This window comes from Gallus gallus, chromosome Z (genome assembly GCF_016699485.2).
Source record: "Gallus gallus isolate bGalGal1 chromosome Z, bGalGal1.mat.broiler.GRCg7b, whole genome shotgun sequence".
In the NCBI taxonomy this organism is placed as follows: domain Eukaryota; kingdom Metazoa; phylum Chordata; class Aves; order Galliformes; family Phasianidae; genus Gallus; species Gallus gallus.
In genome coordinates this window covers 54731492-54754763 of record NC_052572.1, presented here as the reverse complement: position 1 = coordinate 54754763, position 23272 = coordinate 54731492, and the positions used below count along the sequence as shown (strand labels likewise).

Genomic DNA, 23272 nt, shown 5'->3' with positions numbered 1-23272 from the left:
TTCAGGCACTATGGCAAGGAGTTGGAAATTTGTCCAGGACATAGACATTTGAGTAGGAAAAGAAATCCTAAAAATGACTTGTTCTGAGACTACACAAAAACATCCTGCTGGGTAGGCAGGTTTGAATTAATTTCTGTGACTTTAATCCATGTATGTAATCCGCGACTTCAATTACTTGTTCAAGTCACACCATATTTTTCTGCTGTTTCCTAGCCTTCACACTGGGGGTTCTGGCTGTGTATCCATATTTGAATGCAGCATAGTATGTTGTCCAGGATAACTGGAAAATGAAATCTGAAAGGCATTTCTTCAGTGTATGCGTGCAGATTTCAACTTGATAGATAGATGTCTGCAATGAAGGATCATTGTTCAGTATGCCAGGAAATGAGCACTTCTGGCCTGACTTGTCTGACATTCCTTGAAATCACAGGATGAATGTAGGGATGATATTCCTTGAAATCACAGGACGTGTGGGGATTTTTGCAGCTCACTACAAAAACTGTGTTGTTTCTGTGAGGAAAGGTTTTGGTAAAGGCCTTCATTTGAAGGGCTTTGTCTTGTACTGCTGTCTGTACCTGTTTCCTCTCTGCTTTGTGTGGCTGCATTTGAGCATAATCATGTTCACAGTTCAAAGAAAATACACAACATTACAGTTGCAAATTAATTGTTCCTGGAATAATTCCTACAGGTTAGCCATAGTTGCCTGCCCCAGTGATAGCTTTAGACCCATCATCCCTCACTGACTGTGATTTTCCACAAACCTGATGTTATTCAGCTACTTCACTTGGCTCTCCTGGAAACTCTCTCATTACCTAATGCACCAGTGAGCTGACTATTGCCAGTAGCTACAACTAACCTCTACAAAGCTAGGCAGTAAACCTGAACTTTCTAGCAGCTGCAGCCACATTAATAATGCATTATATTTCCTGTAACTACATACATGCGCAGGCATTATTTTTTATTTGCAAGAGGAAGGAGAAGGAGGTGGAGGATGGAAGGTGTTGAAAACAGCTACAACTAATTATTAATGCTGACTGGACCTCAGCTGCATAGGTTTTTAATTATCCTGTATCTAACCCTAGTAGTCATTGTTGGGATGATATTGGCACTTCCTAAGCTGGCTGAAGTAGGAAGGGAACCGTTATGTCTGATTGCATCCAGCCTGTGTAGTGTTAGTAGCACATACTCAGGAAAGCAGGATGGAGCTTTATCATCTTTTGTTTTTCACTGCTCTTGGTTAAATCTCAGTGATATTGTCCAAAAACTGTTTCTGTGCAGCTGAGCAGAATGCCTAAGTGAGGAAAAGAACATAATACAGAAAATTTCACATTTTTTTCAAGTGTTATTAACAAAGCCTCCAGAGGATCATTTCAAATTGATCAGTGAAGCAGAAGCACCATTTTCATTCTTCGGAGTGAAAGGAGTTCAAAATTCATTACACCCTGACTTTCCCTTCCTTAGCTGGCCTGCACACTCCTGGAATAAATGGAAACAAAATGATGCTCATGAGCATGTGTTCCAGACCCAGTCGACCCGAGGGAGCCCTGGCCTGAAGGTGGGCTTTACCGTGTGGAGCATCAGTCTTCAGCATCAGATCTATTTTGGTCACATCCTTGTTTTCTTCTCTAGCATGTGCAAAGTTGTGAAACTATGTCAAAAACCCAGTAGGAAGGACACTAGGTGAAGTTAGGAACACAAAGAGGATTTGTTGCCCCTTGGCACCTTTTAATTTAATTGGAGTTAAGCAGTAGGCAGGTAAATTTTGAGCAACAGGAAGGCTGCAGCCCTCAAGTGAGAGCAAGCACTTGATCTTCACTGCTGCTTTGGCTGAGCGGGCTGAAATCTTGCCCACGCTGGCAAGAAATTCAGCCCCATCTTTGCAGCAGTCAATATCTGAGGGAGTTCTAGAGTTTTACAATGTCAGGCTTCAAACTACGGCCTTAATCAGAGTGGGATTTAGGGGCAGAGTTCATCTTGGCTGCGTGAGCACAAGCTGAGGTCACCAGGTGCCTCTTGCCACCTGTGGGCTGGGGAAGGGAGGCAGATGATCCCCACACTGACTTTTGCCTGGGCACTTGGGCTCCTGTTGATGTCAGAAGGCCAGGTGGCACCACGGGCCTACACCTCTCACTTTTCAAATTGTAAACTGGCCTGAGAGTTGCTTGTTTTTCTGTAGCAGCTGCCCTATGTCCCCTCAGTAAGAAAAGCAGCCTGGGGCCTTGTCACACAGCTGGCCAAGAGCTGCATTCACTTCAGCACAGAGCTGTGCAGAATAGTCCCAGCAGCAGGCAGGAGTGAGAAAACAGGTATGCAGGCTGAAGTGTTCACCAGTCTTTAGGAAACCACCATCCTAATCCAGCAAAGCTCCAAAACAATGTTTTCTTCTCCTTGCATCCTCCAGACATTGACTTTTCTTCCCCAGCCACCTCTCCAACAGCAGGTGCATGTTCCTTTGGTGTGTCAATGATCACAGCTCTGTTTAGTTGGCATTTTTCTGGTTAGTGATTTGGGTGAACTTGGCTGCCTAACTAGGACACAGGGTGACCTCGAGCCTGCCAGCAGGGCCCACTCTTTCAAATACTCTTTCACAGTAAGCTCCTTTCTTCCTCAGGCATCATCAAGAAGAAGGAAAAAGGCAGTCTGTCCCCCACTCAGTGTAGTCTCATTTCCACTCCACAAGCTTTGTGGAGAGACACAGGGGAACAGGAGGCACCCCTGCTAAGCATGGCCTGCAGCTTGATTGCAGGACATGCTGCAGGGATAGTGCAATAAAATGATGATTACCACTCATTCTGATGCATATCTATGTATGAATGGATAAACACTCCCACGTGTGTGTTTGTTGTCAGTAGTGGGAATTGGACATAGCTGAGTTGTGTAGGAAAGGCTCTGTTTAATTGCCCTCTACACTGCTTTGAGCTTTAACAACCTATGTTTTGCTCCATTGCTGCTTCCCGTGCTCCATTTATTGCTTGTTCTGCCTTGCAGGAGGTGTTTCCAAAGCAGCTCTACTGCTCTTACACCACTCAGCAGCAGCAGCCCCTGCTGCCCTGAGCTGTGCATGTAAATTTGTTAAACACAGGCAAGTTACAGTGAACTCATTTTTACCTGATATAAGCGAGGGCCTGCTCGGTGTCTGAAGCATCACATCTTGCTCTGTAGCTTCAGTGAAATTATTATATATATTATAGGATTTGGGAGCTTTGTCACTCTTGCCCTTAACAAGACTCAACATGGTGCAGAAATGTTGAAGTCCTATGTGTGAGAAGAGTAACTACCTTACTTCCCTTCATATTTCTCTTTTTCAAAGGTGAGAGGCTTGCTTTTATGCCCGACCATACACAGCAAAAAGTGTGTCTGGTTGCAGGAGTGAGGAAGACATGACAAAGAAACATCCTAAAATTCAGGCTGGGGTTTGCATTCAAAACAGCTGTGTAATAGAAACATATTTGATTAGCCTACCAAAAACTCATGACTAGACATAAAATCTCCTTTGTCATACTTATTTGAATTCTTCTTAATTATTTGCTGGAAATTGACAGTGTTTTCCAGCCAATGCCAAAGGAGTGATTCATGCCTTCTATGGCTTTCTGAATGCACTATGAAAGAATATTAAATATTAAATGCTCTTGATGATGCTGGGATTCTGAGGCATTATGAGAACTGTCATTTTTATTATTGTTGAAATTTTTGCAGTTTATAAATGCGAAATTGCTTTTATATTTTGAAAAGCAAACACCTCAATTCTAACTCCTTATCTTGGATGTAATCAGACTTTGTATCTACACAACCAGAGCTGAACCAAGCAGTGTAGCTGAATGAGGGTCTTTAGTTAGGATAAGGCAGATTAAATTCATTATCTGAAGCGATTTGCAGAAGGCTGCTAAGCAAGCCAGTGCTTGAGCTGAAAGCATAACATTTTTTGCAAGCAAAATTCTCAAGGTTTCAGATTGTGAATGCGTGACGCTCTTCTAAGACATACCTTACAAACCTAAGCCAGTAATGTATGGATGATTTATTATTAACACCTCTTTATTTAATGATATAAAAATCCTTCCATGCCCTATGCTGTATGCAGGTCTTTGGCTTTTTTGTTTTGTTTGTTTTTCTAGCAGTAAAATTATTAAGGATAAGCTTGCAAGGTACTTAATAAAAAAGTGCATGGGTAGTTGAAATTTTGAAAACAACACTTTAAAGTGAAGTCAAATCTGATGCCTTGAAGTTTTAAACAGCAGCAGCTGGGAATATATGCAAGTACAAAAATAATTCTGTCACTGTAAAACTGGAGGGTATAATAAGTAGAATTAAGATTTTTCTGAGTAACGGATATCCTGTTAAGGTGTTCTAAGAACTTGTGCCTAAGGTAAGCCTTAACTTGGAAGGATACTTCACTATGCAGAGTCTTTGGTGAGAAGACTCAATCAGACTTCTGTGCTCTGAAGCCTGGTTCCCCTGCTGGTTCCCTTACTACTCCAGACTGCAGTATTTGTGGAGCCAGGCTCAGAAGCGGTTGGTAAGCTTCCCTATTTAAAAATAATTTTGAAATCTTAAAATAATAGTTTTTAAGTCAAAAATCAGTGGTTTTTTTTTGTTCCAGCTGAGAGCCCAACTAAATGAACAATATTGCTAGACTAGCACAAGTGAGAGGTAGCGCTAAGAAAGAGAAAAGCATGGTGTCTTTGGTTAGCTGTGCTTATCATGAAACACGGCACTATAGTCCAGAATACCTTTTTGGATCCTGAATTAGGCTCTGGTTCAAAAAGGCACTTAGATATATGATCTAACCCATCTCTAATCAGGAAGGCATTTTACCACTTGTTTAACTCCATGCACATTTGAATACTTTGTTAACCAGGGATCAGTGGGAGTAGAATAATTCCTTAATTCAGGAGTTTCAGGATGTTCAAATTTTCTGTGTGAGTCCCCCAGCAGCAGAGGGACTGTGGATGTGAAAACACTCATGGCCATGGCAGGGGAACATAGTCTCTAGGCTGGCCAGCCTGAAGTCCTATACAGCCACATCTGTACAGAGCAGCAGTATTGCCACTGGCCAGCCAACACCCTCAAGGAATTTGCTCCATCTCTGAATATAGTTGCTCAAATGCAGCAATGTGTTGGAGTTAGTGAGTGCACCTTGACCATGTAGCCATTGTGCTGTCCCAGCTCACTGCCACGCTGCGAAACGAAGAGATGCCAGTGGTAGGGCGAAGGTGGTGCTGGATCTGAAGGAAACAATAAAATACAGAGGTCTTCCTTATGCTGTTTCTGCCCATTGGCAGAAGAGCCCAGCTGATGGCATCACAGGTCTTTCAATTTCTTAAATGCTCCTTTGTCACACAGCAGAGCTAATTGTCACTAATCTGACCAATGGCTGTGCTCATCCTAGATTTTGTGACTGAGTAGACATAGGATAAGTGACTCGGTGCCATTGATGAAAAACCCTGACATTCATGGTTTGATGTTGAATTTCTGTGTCTCGTGTAGTGCCACAAGCTCTGCTTCTGATTAGGATGAAAGAAACTCAGTGTCTCACATTTCAATTGAAGATGAAAAGGCTCAAAAAGCCTTTTGGTTCCCCTGAAATAACTGCCCATTTTATGGCAGTTTTCAGTTTCAATTACTGGCTGCAGCTATTTAAAGTATAAACATCCCCTGAAAAGCCCATTGTAGTTCTGTTGTTTTTTCAGATCACTGTTCTTGTTAGCCATGGCTATTGTACTCAGAGAAAAAGGTTTCTGGTTTAAATGTACATAGGTGAAGCCAGTACAGAAAGTTCTGGCACAAAGGCAATATAAGCCTGCTCGAATATAAACTTTTCAAAAGCATTGAAGTTTGTGTTCCACGCTCCAGACACTTTCAAGAAACATTTCTGACACACCTATGTGGGCACTGGACTAATTCCAATATGGTTGTTTTGGCCTGAGGGTACAAAGATGGTTTTGATATGGCTTCCTCTTGTTCCTGTCTGCTCTATTGACTAAGGGCAGGGGGTCTTTCCAAAGCTGCCCTCTTACACCCAATTTATTAAGAGTACTAATTATTCTGCTGACATTGATATATGTACCCTCATGTCTAAGCCTGAATATGCGCTTAAGGGTTCTATGTTTGTAGCACTCATGTTTTCCTGCATTTTCTTAACGGTTTGACATCACTTCTCCTCAGTCACATAAGGCTGCAAATGACCAGAGGATTAAAAAAAAAAAAAAGGTGAAATAAAGTGGTGGGAATGGGGAGAGACATGCAAGCAGCAATATCACTTGTATTCTGTTCACTTTCCGTAAGGTGAAAAATGAGATGTATGTGTGTGCAAATGACAGCCTGTCCCGTTTTTGCATTTGCAGTTCCAGCAGAGAGGCAAAATGAAGTTTTCTCTTTATGTCATTTGATCTGAGAGATGGGGGTTTTAGTGAAGGCTTTTGGAAGGACTCAAAGGGAGAGAGTGCTGGCGTCAGTCCAAGGGAGATGGATTAAAGAGAGGAGATCGGAGGAGCACTGGAAGGAGAAATAAATTAATTTTTTGCACCAAGTGCGATAGCCAGCTCTTCCCACAATATGGCCGCTGGCACTGATGCTGCTTACTGAGCCTGCCCACTTGCTTTGGGTCACCCTTCCATCTTTAAATAGTGCACTTATTTAATTTGAAGAAAGTGCTTGCAATCAATAAAAAGAGATCCTTTTATCTTCCTCATCAATCTCTTATTAATGAACATGCACTTTTTTTTTCTTTTTAGCTTCTTGGTTACAGTGCTTTTAATTTCTCAATGTATGGGGGAAAAAAGGGAACGCGATCGAACTTATGATGGAGCAATTAATGCCATATATTGCCACTTGTGTCTTCTGAAGAATGGATGTAGTCTTAAAGAAAAACAATGGCCTGGGGGGTGACCGCTTGCCCTGTGGTCCTCTGAGCTTCCTTTCATAAGCTGCGACCCAGCAGACCTGAAAATTGCACATAACTACCTGTGCAGGCGGTTACTTTCCTCGCGTCCCATTAGCTGCAAGGGCAGATGATTCTTAGAGAATTATTTGGATTGCATACATTTTTATTTAAAGCAGTTAGATATTTGGAATACGGTGGTTTCCATGAAAGAAACTGTCTGTCTATGATAGGAGCAAGGGGCCAGCTGAGTGAAATGGCACTAGCTGTTCTAACTTGCAGGATACTGTCCGTTATGATTATGTATCTGCTTGTGTGTCATTCACATCTTTGTGGCTTTCTAGAGGGAGTGTTCATCCACAGCAAGGTAATACAAATTCAGACTCCTTTTAGGGCCTGTAAAACCGGAGAGGCAGATACACTTTGTTCATCCCCATCTCGGGCTGAAAGTTAATGCCTTGTGTATCTTTCTCGGGCTTGTGGGAATGGAACTTAGCAAAATAATGCCTGATTCTTTACCAAAACTCTCCACAAAATAAAATTACAGTTTCATAAGCCTGTGTGTTTCAACCTGCCACTTACGCGTGGCAAGAGTCCAAATCACGGTCACACATTAGCTTCATTAGTCTAGAATCATACCACTTCTTCCTGTAAGCCGAGGCGATCCGAGCTGTATAATAATCAGAAATAAATCTCTGCATCAGAACCTGACCTAGCTGCAAACATGCAAGTAATCTCCTTCCTTTCTGTTCTGCGCTGGTCACTGAAGGGCTACTGCGGTAAAATTTTGTTACCTCCAGGTCCACACTGCCTCTTGCTTTCTGCCAGGTCTCCCTTTCTATTAACCAGCTGCTGGCTCTTATCCAAGCCATTCATCTCCCCTGCCTGGGCCGTAACCCATGGATAAGCTGAGCATGCCAGTGCCAGTACAGAAATGCAAAAGGCCCCAACCTGCAGCTGCCGGGAAGGATTTCCGCGTTGCTATGGGGCAGCTGAGACCCCGGCCAGCAACGCATCCCAGGCGGGCTGCCCCGGCCCTGCCTTCAGCCACCTGTGGAGCGGTGCCAGAGAGGCACCGGGAGGTGGGTGATGCAGTATAGCATCCCTCCCTGCCCATCCTGCGGGAGGGGAACAGCGGGGCCCGGCGGGCACGCCGCGGCTGGGGCGTGATGTGTTTCCGCGAGCTCCCCGCAGGGAGAAGGAGGAGGAGGAGGAGGAGAAGGAGGAGATCTGAGCTGAGCTGGCGGCGCGGTGCTGGGGCAGGTCCGGAGGTGCCGCGGGGAAGGGACGTGCGGCAGCGGAGGGCTCTGCAGCCGGGCAGGGCGCCAGGCCTCGCCGAGATGCTGCGGCCGCCGGGGCGGGGAGCGACGAGGAGCGCGGGGAGGAGCGGCAGAAGCCGCCCCGGCTGCCCTCGTCAGGCCGGACCGCTTGGCACAGCCCAGTCTCCCCGGCGGGGCGAGGAGGGAGCGATGCATTGATGTGAAGGGAGCTCTGGAATGTCCCCAGCGCACTCCCGGGGCCGCGTGCACTTCGGGGCCGAGCGGGGTCACCAGCGGTGGTGGGCTGACGTCCCTCCATCCACCTGCACAGCGTTGTCTGTGAAAGCTGTGACTTCCAACGAAGGTGCAGATCTCCACAAGTGTTTCCTTTCACCTCAGCAGCAGAAAGATGCGAGCGAAATATTACAGGAGAATATTAGAGGAGGGTGAGTTAGCCCAGAAGGCCAGCGCAGGGAACATGTACCTGACAGTGGTGTAAAGGTAGCACAAAGACCAGCTCAGAGAGGAAGCACCAGGGAAAAGCTTCCCACTGGAAGTAAGAAGCTTAGAAAATAAGGCATGAATAAAGATGTCAGGACGCTTTAAAAAACTTGCACCAAGCAATCAGCTGCTGGTTCTCAGCTTTGAAGAGCAACTCTTCATCTTCACACCTGAGCAGCAACCTGTATGTGTGGAAGCACATCTTTGTCCCACATCAATCACTCAATCCAAGAGAGGATTCAGTCTTTGCATAGGCACCTTGCTTGTTTGTACCCACAGGCCATCACTGTTGTCACAACAAGGCTGCTCTGATGTTCCCTCTTCTATGGCTGTGATGTTGTTAGTGCTGTTTGAAATACGTTTTGAGATACTTGAAAGAGACTAGGCTCATGCAGAGTATTTTCAGCTAAGTAGCACGTGTGCGTGATAATAAGAGGAGACGTGTATGTAACTGCAGTGCAAGCTGTTCGTTCTGTCTGAGGCTACTGATCACATCATTAACCTGAGGACCAGACACTTCAGCAGTAATGTAGACTTGATTGTATGATGATTTATCTTTTTACATTCTTCCAGGGAGTGTTATCACTGGCTGTGCTTTAAGGTAAATTCTCCAGGCACTTGAATGTAGCATCATGATTACTTCAGTTGGCTACTGCAGTCTCACAGGAAGCTGTGTGATCAGACATCCATCAATTAGTCCTTGATGGGAGAGTCTGTGAAAACAGTATGGGAATCATTGAGATTTTGATAAACCTTTTTTAATGTGAATGTTATTAATGTTCCCATGGAGGTCTTTGTGAATGGGAGGATTATGAGGCAGAGAGATGAGTAGAGACAGGCATCTTTTTGGATCATTGTAATGATCAAAAATGTATCATTACAAATGAAATTCCACTTCAGATACCCAGCTAAGGTACTGGCAAAAAAAAAAAAAAAAAAAAAAGAAAGAAAGAAAGAAAAATCAGTTCAGGGCAGTTTGAAGCACCTGATTCTTTGTTTCATTATATCACACAGTCATTTACACTAAGGTAGAAGGGGTATTTGTACTGCCAAGCAGTACATTTTTGCAAAGGAAATTGAGCTAAAAACCCCTCTCCCTTTAGACATATTGTCACATGGATGCGCTTTTCTGTTAGAGACAGAAGGGATAGGGAATAGGGGCAGTTCCAGGCTTTGTTACCTGCCTTACACTGTGCTCTTGGGGATGGGAGTTAGTGCTAGACTCTGGTGGAGGGGAGGAATGACGGGCACATTTAGGAACGAAGTGGAAGCCTTGCTAATAACGCAGTTCTCTGGGTTTTCACTTCTTTATTTTATTCTAAGGGGGAGTGAGGACATAATTTAGCAGCAGCCACCTCGTGAGAATCGTGTTGGGGAGATGGCTTTATTGCAAAGGTTTTGCCTTTTTTTTTTTTTTTTTTTTTTTTTTTTGGTTTTGGATGGTTTTGGAAGGGGTGTTGACTGAATATATTTAAAAGAAAAAATGTAAAACGATGTCTACAAACGAAATGGAAATTTGTCAGAAGTGGGATTTTTTTTTTTTATCTTTTTTAATTATTATTATTATTTTTTGCTGCTTAACCTAAGGTGCGTCCCAGCGTTACTCATAGTGGATCGAACTTACTCAGAGGCGTGGAAAGAAACGCTCTAGGTGTTAGACGGGAAAAGCGGGCTTCCCCCGGGAGGGATCGGGTGTTGCCGGCCTCGGCGAGCCCCGCGCAGCCCGGCGCGGTCCCACCTACACCCGTCCTCGCCCTCCCGTGTCTGCCTCCTCCGACCGCGCTCCGGCTGGAAGGAGGGAGCGGGCGGCAGCGCGCAACTCCTGCCCGCTCCCTCCCTTTGATTTGATGGCCTTTATTCTTCCTAATTGGATAAAATAGGAAGTCTCTGACAGTCCTGCGTTGCTGGGTGCACTGATTTCCCTCAGACCAGCCCTGCAGAGGGCGGGGGGTGGGGACGGGAGGAAGGAGTGAGCCTGTACATCAGAGAAGCAGGCTGCGAGGGGGCTGGGGGAGCGGGGCGGGGGGGGAAGGAGGAAAGTGAATGAGCGCTCAAGAAGGACAAAGAGGGAGGGGAGAGAAAGGGAGTTACCATCGCCTTGGCATCGCTCTTCCTTTCAAACCTCTGTGTAATGATATTGTTTGCAGTGATGCTCAGACAGCGAGCACCTGCTGCTCTGTAATGATTCAGCCTCTTTCAGCCGCCGCTGTAACGCGACAGGATGCTGCTGCTACTGTCACTTCTGCCGCTGCCGCTGTTGTTACAGATTTTGCTTTTGCTCCTTCTACCGCATGACAATTGTTTTCCTCGCCTAAGCAGATACCAGCCTCAGATGCTCAAGGTGAGAGTCTTGCCTTTCGCTCTGGGCTATTGGTTCACTTAATCCGGTCAATTTGTTCGCTGCTCGTGGTTGTCTTTCTCCCCGCCCTCCTTCCCCCTGTTTTGTTTTGTTTCGCTTGCTTTCGGGGGGACGCTCCTTCCCTCAGTCAGAAGAGCTGGAATTGCTTGAGAGGCGTATAAGGAATTATAAAAGTGGCCAGGAAACACGAGCGCAGTGACTGCAGAGCTGCCCTTGGCTTCGGCAAGGCAGCGTGAGCGGCAGAGGGCTCGGGCAGGGGGCGGGGGGTCTCCTTTTTCCCGTGCGTTCCTCTTCTCCCAGTTCGGATGATGTTGCTGTTTCGGACCTCTCGCTGACTCCTGCCCTGTGATTTTTGCTGAGCGCTGTGACTGTTACTCCGTCTCTTTCTGTCTGTGTTTCACAGTAATGGACTGTGATAGAGTTAAGGCCTTTTGGAGGTGAGCTGTGTCACAGCTGATGCTTAAACATGTCTGAAGTAGGCACCGAGACTTTCCCCAGCCCCTCGGCTCAGCTGAGCCCTGATGCATCCCTTGGCGGGCTCCCGGCTGAGGAGAACATGCCGGGGCCCCACAGAGAGGACAGCAGGGTCCCAGGTGTGGCAGGCCTGGCCTCGACCTGCTGCGTGTGCCTGGAAGCAGAGCGACTGAAGGGCTGCCTCAACTCTGAGAAGATCTGCATCGCCCCTATCCTGGCTTGCCTGCTCAGCCTCTGCCTCTGCATTGCTGGCCTCAAGTGGGTCTTTGTGGACAAGATTTTTGAGTATGACTCTCCTACACACCTTGACCCTGGGAGGATAGGACAAGACCCAAGGAGCACTGTGGATCCTACAGCTCTGTCTGCCTGGGTGCCTTCGGAGGTGTATGCCTCACCCTTCCCCATACCTAGCCTTGAGAGCAAGGCTGAAGTGACAGTGCAAACTGACAGCTCGCTCGTGCCCTCCAGGCCCTTCCTTCAGCCTTCTCTCTACAACCGCATCCTAGATGTCGGGTTGTGGTCCTCTGCCACACCGTCACTGTCACCATCCTCCCTGGAGCCTACCACGGCATCTCAGGCACAAGCAACAGAAACCAATCTCCAAACTGCTCCAAAACTTTGTAAGTAGAAGCTATGTGTTTCTTCTCTGTTTTCCCTTCCACCAAAATATATGTATATGTATGTATAATATATAGATAGATATTAAAAGGCCCCTAACTGCAGCTATTCTCCCAGGGAGTCATGTGACTGACATGTGCTGACTGCCGAGATTGGCACTGCATTTCTGAACTTTTGTGAGGTGTACATGGCGGTGAGCAGAGCTTCATCTGGAACCTCCGTAAGGACCTAGTGCCATCCTTTTCTCTGTATCCGCCTGTAGGGAAGTGTGTGATTTACATCAAAGGTTTACCTGAAATACTATTCCACATGGTCTGTTAGCCTATTTCTCTTACGAATTTGGTTTGTCCTGTACTGGGTCTTCCATACGTGTTCATTTTCTTTGCCTTGCTTGCAGAGCATTTCTGCTACCTCCTTCCTGAAGTCTGCTTTTGGCAGGCATCCCTGTCATCCTCTTGAAGCAATCAAGGAGAACAGTGGGAAAGAGGGACAGTGTATCTGTAGTTAGAGAATGGGAGTTACTAATGTAGTGACTGCTTTGTGATCTTTCCCTTTCTTTTAGAGCTCAGCACGCATTGCTCTGTATCTGTCCCCTCCTCTAGGTGCTGAATCTTGTTGAACCTGAGACAGTTCCTCATTGCTTTCTGTGGGGCATTTCAGAAAAGGGGTTCTTGTCCATGCAAAGGCAGTATGACGCAGTTTTTAAATTAGTCTCTATTCATCCTTAAAGTAAAAAAATATCCAGGGTACCTGGATTATTTTCTCAGTAGTGATCATAAAGCATCAGAACACCACACTGTTGAAATGTAATTTCTTTGACATCCCTCCTTTAAACCCATCAAGTCTGGAGTGCAGCAAGCCAGCAGTTTCTGAGCTGCATAAAATTGTGCAACTCCAGTAAAAAAAGAAGGTAGCATGCTGTTGTGCCAAGAGCACAGGGCTGTGGTTTCCTTCAGATGGCTGCAGTGATCAGAGCGTGCAGCTTAGTTCCTTGCAAATTGGCTTGAAGGACATTTTTCTCTCTTGTGCCTTCCCTGTAATGCCCAAAGACAACTACCTTGTAGGTGTTACCTGCTCAACCTCACCTTGCAAACCAGAAGTTCACTTCTGAGTGTAGCCCCACCAAGACTGGACTCAGTATATATGCATGGCAATTGGACTAGCTAGGACATTTTTGGGCCAGCACCTTTGCAAGTGAAAAAGAGCATGATTACAGTGATTTCAGCAAAGATCCTTCCAGCTGAGAACTGATGCTGATCAACTGACTGTTAGGAACGATCCCAGAACCACAGAAAGGAAATTTTAGGTATTTGTGTAGAATGCCTGCTGGCTTTTGCTTATATAATGGGTGGCGATGGGATATTGGATTAACAGCAATTTATCTGATGGCAACAGTGTGATAGGGAAATACTGCTGTGCAGGCTTTGTCTGTGGGAGGTAAAACATCATTTAAATTACTGGGACACTTAACTACCTTTTCAGGTATACAAGCTATACTCAGTGATATTTTCTTAATCGTTGAAGTAGAAAATCTCTTCTGTAGTGTGGACACTGTAAGGGACACTAAGGATATTAAGCTTTTTTTGGTCTGTATAGTGACCAGCGGGGACCATCCAGTCAAAATGGCCTCTTTCCTACACTGGGGAGAAACAGCCAAAAGCTGGTTATGTCAGAACAACCCTTCTGAATTTACACTTGTGAGGCAAGCCTTTCTCAATCAGCTGGTAATCTCATCTCATCAGGAAGTAAATGAAGAGAAGAAAAAAAGAGAGATTCTTTGGAGCAGTTACCAGGAAAGAAAAAAAAGCCATTATCTGCTTTCATATCTGCTTTGATATGAAAAGTTGGTAGTTGAGTTGGGTTTCCTACTGTTGTCTTAATTTTCTTAACATAAATGTGTTCTAAGACATCACAGACTTCAGATAGGAACAGACTGAAAGGAGAGGGAGAACTGGCATCAGTTTGAGCTCAGGTTGCACTGAAGGAGAAGGTTGTGTAGCCCGCAGAGATTCTAACTGTGGTGTGTAATTTTGACTGTGGCAAAGGGCTGAAGCTCTAATAAAGTAGAGCTGGAAAAGTGCACTGCAGAAGATCTGCCTAAGAATTAAAGTAAGCATGAAAAGAACAATTTGGACAGCTCTGAAAGCACTGTCTTGGGGTTTTTGAAACAGCTGCATTTCAAACACGTTGCTGCGTTTTATGTAGAGCAAGATTTGTTGGAGAGGTTGACAGATTGCATCAGTGGTAACTTGTTTTTTTTTTTTATGAGTGCTTTTGACAGCCATAAAATTTTGAGAGATGGCTTGGAAAGTAGCATCTGTAAATTGGATTGTCCCTTCTTTTGCCTCTCAATGTCCTTTTTGCTGTTCCAGGCAGAGGGAGGTAACTTGTTCCCAGAAATCCCCTTTCATACTATAATATTACTTTTCTTTCAGTGCAGAACTAAGAAAGAACTGATACATCTCATATTCTGTTGTAGTGTTTCTGAACCGAGCCCTTCTGTGAGTTTCCAAATCCTTTTCTTCTCCTCTCTTTTCTGTCTTACTCAGCATATTCCCCTTAAAGCTGTATCCTTCAAGGTCATCGTCTGTTGAGAGCTAATTGATTCCTCTCTCTCCTGGAGCCTGGGAGAGAAAGCAGAAGAGAGACAATCCTAGTAATTGTGTCTGGTGCATTAGATTCAAGACTGGTCTCCCTCCTATTATTATGCTTTGCCCTTTATCAATACATAAAAAAACTGCTTCCTTTCTGGTTAGTTTCCATCTTATGTTATAATATCATGTCTCCTTTACTGAAACAGAGAGGAAAGGTGAATGTTTTAAAGGTGAACGTTTTAAAGTTGAGTGTATCTATCCTAGTGCAATTACTCCAGAGAAGGTTTATTCACATGCAGGATATAGTATTACTCACTAAACTACAACCTCCCTTGTTTGTGACAAGCACATTGTAAAAATGCTAACATAGTTCAGCAGCTAAATTTTACTTCTGTCTCAGTCATCACCTTTAAATACAGTTCCACCATTTATCCAGGTTAGTAACCAACACATTTCCATCGTACTGTCAAATCCGTGTTTCTACAATAACTACATCCATACATTTGCAAACAAGACACTCTCCTCTGTACAGACCTTCTCATGGCCTTTTCTTCCCATTAAGAGATTTCTTCCTAAGCAAATTCACCTTTCAGATCAGTCTGGAAAGGAGAGGGCTGGCTGGACAGAGTGATTTAGATCTGCAGGGGAGATATGAGTACATAGCGCCGTGCTCTCAGCATCAGAGGCAGCTCCATCTATGTCTGCTGCCACATGCAGCTTCTCACAACACTCCCAAAGCCCTCTGGCTCCAATAGAGCTGCCTTTCTGGGGTGCCAAAGGGCAATTCCGTCCTTTGGCTGTGCCTGAAGAGAAGATGCCCAAGACCTGGGCTGTTCCTGCATCCTTTCCACTTCGGCCTCCCTGTCTCCTTGGGGTGCTGTAGGTTCATGGGTCAGCTACATCTCCATCCTGCCACCTCCAGGCCCTCTGAGCTGTTCTGGGCCAGCCTGGAAAACAAGGTGGTGAAGAGAAAGCAGTGTGTGCTGCTATTAACCAGCCTTGCCTGGGACCACTGCCTCCTCCTTTTTCTGATTTCTGCTGCCTCTTCAAGTGCACTGAGCAACTGCTGGCAGAAGCTGCTGCTTTCTTATCCTGGGTAGAAAAAGTGTTGGAAAAAATTCCACAGTGGGCATTTACCTATGAAATGATCTTGACTGACTGACAATGGACTTGTCTGTCCTCCAAAGTAATCCAGGCATGATGGCTGAATTTCTTGTGTCCTTTTAGGGTCATGGATGGGAAAAAGTCAAAAGAAAACTGGCCCGTCACTTAATTTGATATACCACTGCAAAAGGTCCTTGCTAGTTTCTCTCTGTATCTGCCAGTTTCACTTGTTCATTCCCAGTTCTGAGCCTGATGTCCTTTCCTCTATAGCCAGTGATTGCTAAGGGCTGTATGCGGCAAGCTGGAGGAAGCCTTTCACTCTTGTTTATAGGTGTTGCAGCCCAGGGGAAGGTTTCAATTCATGGATGGTGAGGGTTTGCTGATAGCAGCTTGTTGTTTGTTCTTCTTTCTCAAAACAGGGCAGTTTCTACCCACGCTCTGCAGTTCAAAGCCCCACTGCAACGCTGTGGGGTTAACTCCATGCCTGGCAGCCCCTGGCAGCATCAATGTCAGAGAGCCGCAGGTGAGGGTGGTGCACCACAGGCTGCATAGCAGCTTTTCCTGTTCTCACTGTTAATAGGTAGGACAGCACTGCAAAGGAGGCTGCTTTTTCTCCAGTGCAGGAGAGCACCTTAGAGCAGGTGTTGCTCCATATGTGATACAGTGTTGTTGTTGATAAGCCTCAGACACCTAAATGCCTGTGTTAGATAGCTAAGCTGCCTTGGGTTCCTGGTCAGCATTAAGGAAGAGAGCTTGCCTATGGTGGTTATCAGAGCGAGGCTTGGAAGAGTCACTCCCTTTCTCCGGTAAGTTTTGGCATTGCAACTTCTAATTGTTTGCTACACTACACCAAGACTTGTCTTGAAAACCGTGACTTTTCTTTGTCAAGTCTTGTGAATTAACAGTGTCTTGTCATGAGGCAGTTATAATTAATCGTGGCCCAGATACCAGACAAGTTCTGAGCCTAACTTTAGAGCATAATATAGACATACTGATCTCAGTAAGCTCTGAAGACAAAACTGGCCCTCCATTAACGTGCACCAGTAAAGCAAGTGACAGTTTACTGAGCCACCCAGTCTTTTGTGCCTCAGACACTTCTTTCTCCACTGTCCCAAAGGTTGTGGTGATTTACACACCTACATACATGTGGCAGTAATTCCCAGGGTAGGGTGCAGTTGGACTGAGAGGGTAAGATGCATAAGATGCTGCAGATTTCAGGGAGTTCAGGTCCCTGATTAAGCTTTCCAAAGAGGTAATCGATCTATGCACATTTTCCCTCTCCAGCCCAGTTTGTCATACTGCCTATAAAACACCTTCGATAAGCACACAGTTTGGTCAGGTTAATTTATTACTATTTTGCTTTTTCATAGCTCTCTGCCTTCCCCATTGTTAAGATTCACTGCTTGCACAGAAATGCTTTTTATTCTGTTAAGCATATGCAGAGGGATAAAGCGATCAGTTCTGCTTTTCCTTCTCTTGGAAAAACACCCCAAAGTCACAGCTTTTAAAACCACCTCATGGAGGCAGTTTTTCTTGCATGCACAGAGCATCATGGGCAGAGCTCAGTGGAGAAAATGTTCTGAAGTACTTTCTCATAGTAATAGCCCCTATTTCTGAATAGTGGCTTCCACCTGTATACCTTTTTAAAAGCTTCATTTTACTTTGCGAACTTCACTGAGTAAAAGTTACATTTTTGTGCCACGTAGAACTTCAAGGTAGCCTCCTTCCTCATATACATAAGCATATGTTAATATAGAAATACACCATAGGTACATGGAGTCTATGACCACTTCTTTATTAGAAATGACAGCTGGGACTGTGCTGCATCAAAAGTTTCTAAGCAAAACAGATTTAAAAACAAACAAACAAACCCAAAAACACAGCAGTGTTTGGATTTTCATCGCAGGGCACCAAAATGATCATCTTTTAGTATCTATGGTAGTTGGAAGTGAAATATTTGATTTCCTATTTGTGCACTGCAAATAAAGACATACAGCTGCCCCACCTCAGATTTGCAGAGTCTCACCTGCAGGTGCAGAGAAACCTTGGGCAACTGTCTCAGCATCAGATGAGAAGGCAGAATTTGGCTCACTGGAGGCGAGGCAGCAGGTTAATTGTAATGCAGAGCTGAAACAATATAAATGAGCATTTTCATCATTTGCAGTCTTGCTAATGGAGATGCAATAGATTTGCTGCAGAAATCCAACTCGGAATCAATAGCAATGCAATGAGGCAGCTGGTTCAGGGAGAGAACATGTGATGCCAATCTACTGCAGACAGTACCCGGGAAGAGACTGCTTTAGCTCTGCATCAGGAAAGGGCAGACAGCCCTAGAAAGTGCCGCAGGAGGTGATGAAAGACTTCTGAGGGGAAAAAGCTGGCCTTGCCCAGGATGGAGCAGTGTTAGGAGCAGAGGCTTATGTGTGGCTGAGGGGAGGGAATTGTTTCCTTTGAGGAAATCAGACTTGTTTGGACCCAAATTCTGTTTTTGCTACAACGTACTAAGTGAAGCAAAGAAGGGAGTCCTTGTGTCTAAGGACAGGTTCAGGCCATGTGAAATCAGGAAGGGATGGAGGCATGTTGCCTCTTGGAGACAGGTAGATGAGTTTGGAGCATCTCTGGTGAAGGGCTTCTGCCCTCTCACTGTCTAGATAGACTGCAGAGATGAGCAGGCACTGTCCTTATGTGGATTGCTTTATGGCAGTCATGCTGGCTACCCTTACTATTTATACTACAGGCAGCCCAGTGTCCTGGGGAGAGAACATGGTGAATTACGTCTTGCTCCTTCACATTAAAATGTTTTGTGGAGGCCCAGACTTGGTAGGAGGTACGCATTAAACTCAAGACCCAGAGCATGACTGTCATTTGGCAATTAGAGAGGTTTGAAAGCAGCAAGGAAGAAATAACTATGCTATGGTTTTGGCCAGCGTAAGGCTGATGTGACTGCTTATTTACAACCTGTCCTGTCTCATCCTGTCTACTGTCCCCCCTCAATTCCCAGGAGAGGCTTAGTCACTGAGACAGAGGGTTTTAGCCAGCGAAAGACAGGCAGAAACAAATCCATGGGGACATGGCTGGTTGCCCCTCTGGGCTGCTCTGAGCTAAACTGGAGGCAAGTTCCATTCGGCTGTATGGACAAGAACAGTGGGACTGTGGCACCCATCTATTACTTTTGCTCCTGTGTAGTTTTATGATTAAAGCCTCATTCTAATACGTATCTTCTCAGAGAGTATATTCAGCTATTCCACTTTGGCTTTCACTAGCCCCCTCCCCCACTTTTTTCTTTTTTACATCTATGTTTCATCCTGGAACTTGCTGGCAGTGCGTTCTCATAACTCAGACAGCTTTTTATTTTGGCAATGAATATTGCTTCAGTTTTTGAGATGAAAGGAAATCAATACTGGGTTGGTAGTCACATGGCATGGGGTGAGGGGAGTATATGAAGCTATGATCTTAAGCATGATTTGTGACATTGTTCGGTATTTCTATGGGATTCCTGAAAGAGATTTGAATTTTACAATTTTTAACAGTCAATTAATTCATGTGATTAGACAGATCAAAGGAGAAAAGAAAAGGAGTATCAAGCTTGTTCAAAAGCATTTCAGTTAAGGGAAAAAAAAAAAAAAAAGACTGCAAGCTCATAAAAAATACCTTGAGTCTTCTAAGGTGCTAACTGGAAGTCAGTCTAAAGCTGATGGGACTGGATCTCAGGAAGAGTTACTCGCTCTTTCCACTATGCTAAATTAATAAAATTAATCTGCATAATGAATTTAGTTTTTCAGCTTGAACAAAATGACCTGAATTTTCACTGGCATATTTTCTGGTCTGTAACTCTATAGAACCTAGAAGAGCACTGGGATGCTCTAGTCCATGAACAACATGGCACAGAGAATCTTCCTGACTAAAGTTTCTTCCAGACAAGTGCCACTCATGATGTCGAAACCAGGAGAAAGATAGTGCTTTCCTTTTCCCATATTCTATCATTCTCTTTCAAACAGGACCACGTACACTGACTTTCAAATACGTGTTTGTATTCTGGATGTTCGTTCATTTATACCTTTCTCACCTAGATTTAAAAACTCCTCCATGACATCTGTTTCTCCTCTTGGACAGTAGCAATCCAAGTCTTCTTGATAGACCAGGCAGGCTGAGCTCCATAATTCTCCCCATGGAGGGAATGGTTTTCAGTCCCTGAATTATTTCAGCCCCCTTCACGCTTTCTTGGTTTTCAGATAAATAGTGCTATAATTTTGATATGATATTTATACACGGGCTAGTCCAAAATCCCAACAAGAGGCAAGAAAAACTGTTCATTTTCTCTGTCACTGTTCAGAAGCACCCAAGATGCATGAGCTACTGCTAGTGCCTGCTTAATGTTTTATGCAGTAAATAAGTAATGATGTCCAGTCAGGGCAGAAGACCCATATGTTACATACGCAGGGGCCCTTGCTGCCCTGCTTCCTGAGCTGTCCCCAGGGCCACATGCTGCTGCTTGCTCGGGTGCAACAACAACTCTGAGGGCCAGTCATGGGAATAAAAAACTGATATCACCCTTCCTTGTCAATGCTGTGTGCACTTCAGAGGTTCTTCCATCTTTCTCATTCCACAGCTGTTTCTGTCCTGCTCTGAGGGATGCCCCCAGCAAAGCTTATTGATTGAGGAGTGAGGAACCTCTGTCAATGTTTTTGACTGTGCAGACTCCATCAATCACTTGTGCTCATGCTTTCAAAGCTTTCTCCCCACTGGCCCTTCAGACATTGTTTGTAATATTGTCCCAAGAATCATTGCATCAGCATGCTCGTAACTTGGTTTGTTGTCTCAGCTCTTCCAGTGTTTGGTTCTTCCTCCCACAAATGACAGCATCCCCAGAGCATGTATACATGGGAGAGAAGGATTTTGGTGTTAGGGTCTACCAGATTAAATACAGTTAAATGATTGCATTTCTTATCACATTTCTGTCCTGTAGTTTGTCTGCTGCATGGACTCAGCCCAGTAGGATCAGTTGATGATCAGGCATCTGGTATCATCACAGGACATGGGGGTTTGGTAGCACGATCATATAAAGAAAGGCAGAATGTCTCATGATTTCAAGATACTCTGATATTTTCAAGACAGCACTCCTTGAGCCATGGGTGTGCTCAGCAGGACAGTTATCATTGTGGAGGTAATAGTGCCTTTGTAAGGGAGACATTTATCAAGGTGAGAGAAACAGCTGCAGGGGAATGGAAGAAGGATCACTTCTGTATCTAATCTGAGCTAGTGGGGAAGCAAACTGGTGTCCTTGTGATAGACAACTGAAGGTTTCCTGCTGGGTTGATGCAGGGGGTTGGGAAAGCTTGAGCTCATGCAAGCAATAGGGGAACATAAAGCAGCCAGGAAAGTGCTGGGAAACTGGAAAGAAGCATTTAAACCTGCCAAGTACAGGCAAGCAAGAGACATCTTACCCTTTCTTGTCTGGAACAAAGCAGAAATCTCTATTCCCTAAAGCCACAGATACCTGCAATCTGCCTGCAACATTGCAGGGGGCCAGGGGGCAGATTTTCCTCCTGCTGAAGGGCTGGACTATGAATATGATCATCCCTTCTTTGGCCATGCTTTGCTTCTCAGCGAACCTCAGCAAAGCAGATCCCCTCACCATCTATCCATGCTGACTACATGCTCCTCACCAATGCTGAAATCCAAGGAGGTGCCCTCTGTGCCCTGTTGTCTCAGCCTCACCGAGGGCTGGAGTCACTCTGCTCTGCCTGCACAGCAGCGTGGCTCTCAGTCATTGAATTTCCTCCTGTCACAGTGCAAAAGCCCTTGGTGCGCTCCAGCTATCGCCTTATGCGTTTTATTAGCCCACCCTGCTTTTTAGAGACTAGGATTTAGCAATAGAGTTAACAGATTGTGAAGGTTATCACTAACAATTTTTACAAACTGTTTCAGCTGTGCAATTTTCATGACATACAGCTGTGCATGTATTCTGTTTGTGCGCTCAGAAAGGCTGCATTTCAGGCCAAACAGCCAGTCAGTGCAGTAGCACACAGTCTATTTTTCAAAGTCTGTTAGCAGGAAGTTACCTCAAAATTCCCCTGTGCTCTACAGAATGGTGTATGGCCAGGAAAGCCAACATGTATGCTGGCTTTTAAACGTGCAGAGATTCGAGAACATGGCTAGCAACTGTTCTGTTGCTTGCTACTTCCAAGCATGTGAATTCACCATACAATGGAGATTAATTGAGATCCCTCAGATAAGTAGCTTTTCAGGCAACCCTGTAATTTTCCTAATTGTTGGTAATCGACTGTTTAGTGTTTGCCATTTTTCCTTCTCCAAATTTGGAGAAAGGATTAAAAAGATGTGTTCTGTGAGTGTACACAGATAACTGGTGACAAGCCCAGGAAGCAGATTTACAGCTGTGAATCAGAGGAAGTATCAATTCCCTTAAGCCACTTAGCCAGGCAGAAGCTGGCAGGGGAGAGGAACTTGATATTGGGAGAGGGGGGATAGTGATGGTGGGGGGAAGAACTGAAGAAAAAAGAAAAACAGAGGATTTTTCTGACACCTCCTGAGCAGAGCTGAGACGCACCAAGCGTGGCATGTCAGTATGCCAGCACTCAAATAAGAATTTGGTATCCAAACTGCATTGCCCCTAGCAGCTATTTAGCTGGTTCCCTGTGTTGCAGAGCAGTATGCGTCCATGCTGTGCTCATGCTTTTTTATATTATAAAAGTGTCTTCTCAGTATGTTACTGATACTTCCAGAATTCTCATGCATATTAACAAGAGGCTATACTGGCACTGCTGTCGGATGCTAACTTACACTTCATTTATACATTATTTTTCATATGTTTCTCTATTTTACAAATGGGTGGTGATGGCATAATGACAAAACATCCCTGATAATTAATCCAAAATGTTGACTTAATGGAAACACTAAAAATGTTTTTTTAAAAACATAGTTTCTAAATATTGTTCAAATCATTTAAACCCTGCACTTGCAGAGGAAGGCTTCAAAATGTCAGTCAGTTGGGAAAGATCAGACAAATGACTTCACCATGAATTTTGTATAACCATAGGTCACATCCTAAGAGAAGATTTTGAGTATTCAGTTATGGCAGTGAAACAACACATCATGTGAAAATGAACTGAAAAAAAGACTACTCAACCTTAAAATCAGCCATATTGGTGAAGAAAAAGCCAGTTTAACTGCTGGCATTTTTTATCTGAGGGTTAACTGACCTGAATCAATCACACAATAAAACCATGTGCCCAGCCATTACTGCACCAATAGCACCGTGGTTGCTTGCTACCCCGAGGTAATTGGTTCATATCTCGACCTCATCAAGAAAGAAGCTTTAGCAAATTCCAGTCACACTCTCTGGTGACTGCAGATGAATGCAGAATCCTTCGTTTTTACTATAAGTATTTGAAATAGCTCCTTATGTCCATGCTAACTCTAGCTTTCCCTGAAAACTAATGGCAGTCCAGCTACATTGGCCCCAGCT

At 44.7% G+C, this 23272-nt stretch overlaps 1 protein-coding gene across 20 annotated transcripts in view; it reads left to right on the top strand.

The window, feature by feature from the left end:
- The window catches only part of NRG1 (neuregulin 1), a 467599-nt gene that overhangs the window by 355021 nt on the left and 89306 nt on the right, over positions 1-23272 (top strand). For 6 of the 20 annotated variants that reach the window (XM_015280403.4, XM_015280398.4, XM_015280401.4 and 3 more), the window contains exon 1: positions 8070-12090. The exons of 13 other annotated variants lie outside the window; for them this stretch is intronic. In XM_015280403.4, the coding sequence (XP_015135889.2) occupies positions 11463-12090 (628 nt within the window). In that variant the 5' untranslated portion in view covers positions 8070-11462. Of the gene's footprint in view, positions 1-8069; positions 12091-23272 lie in introns of those variants that run through there. One more of the 20 variants, NM_204117.2, reaches the window with a different exon arrangement.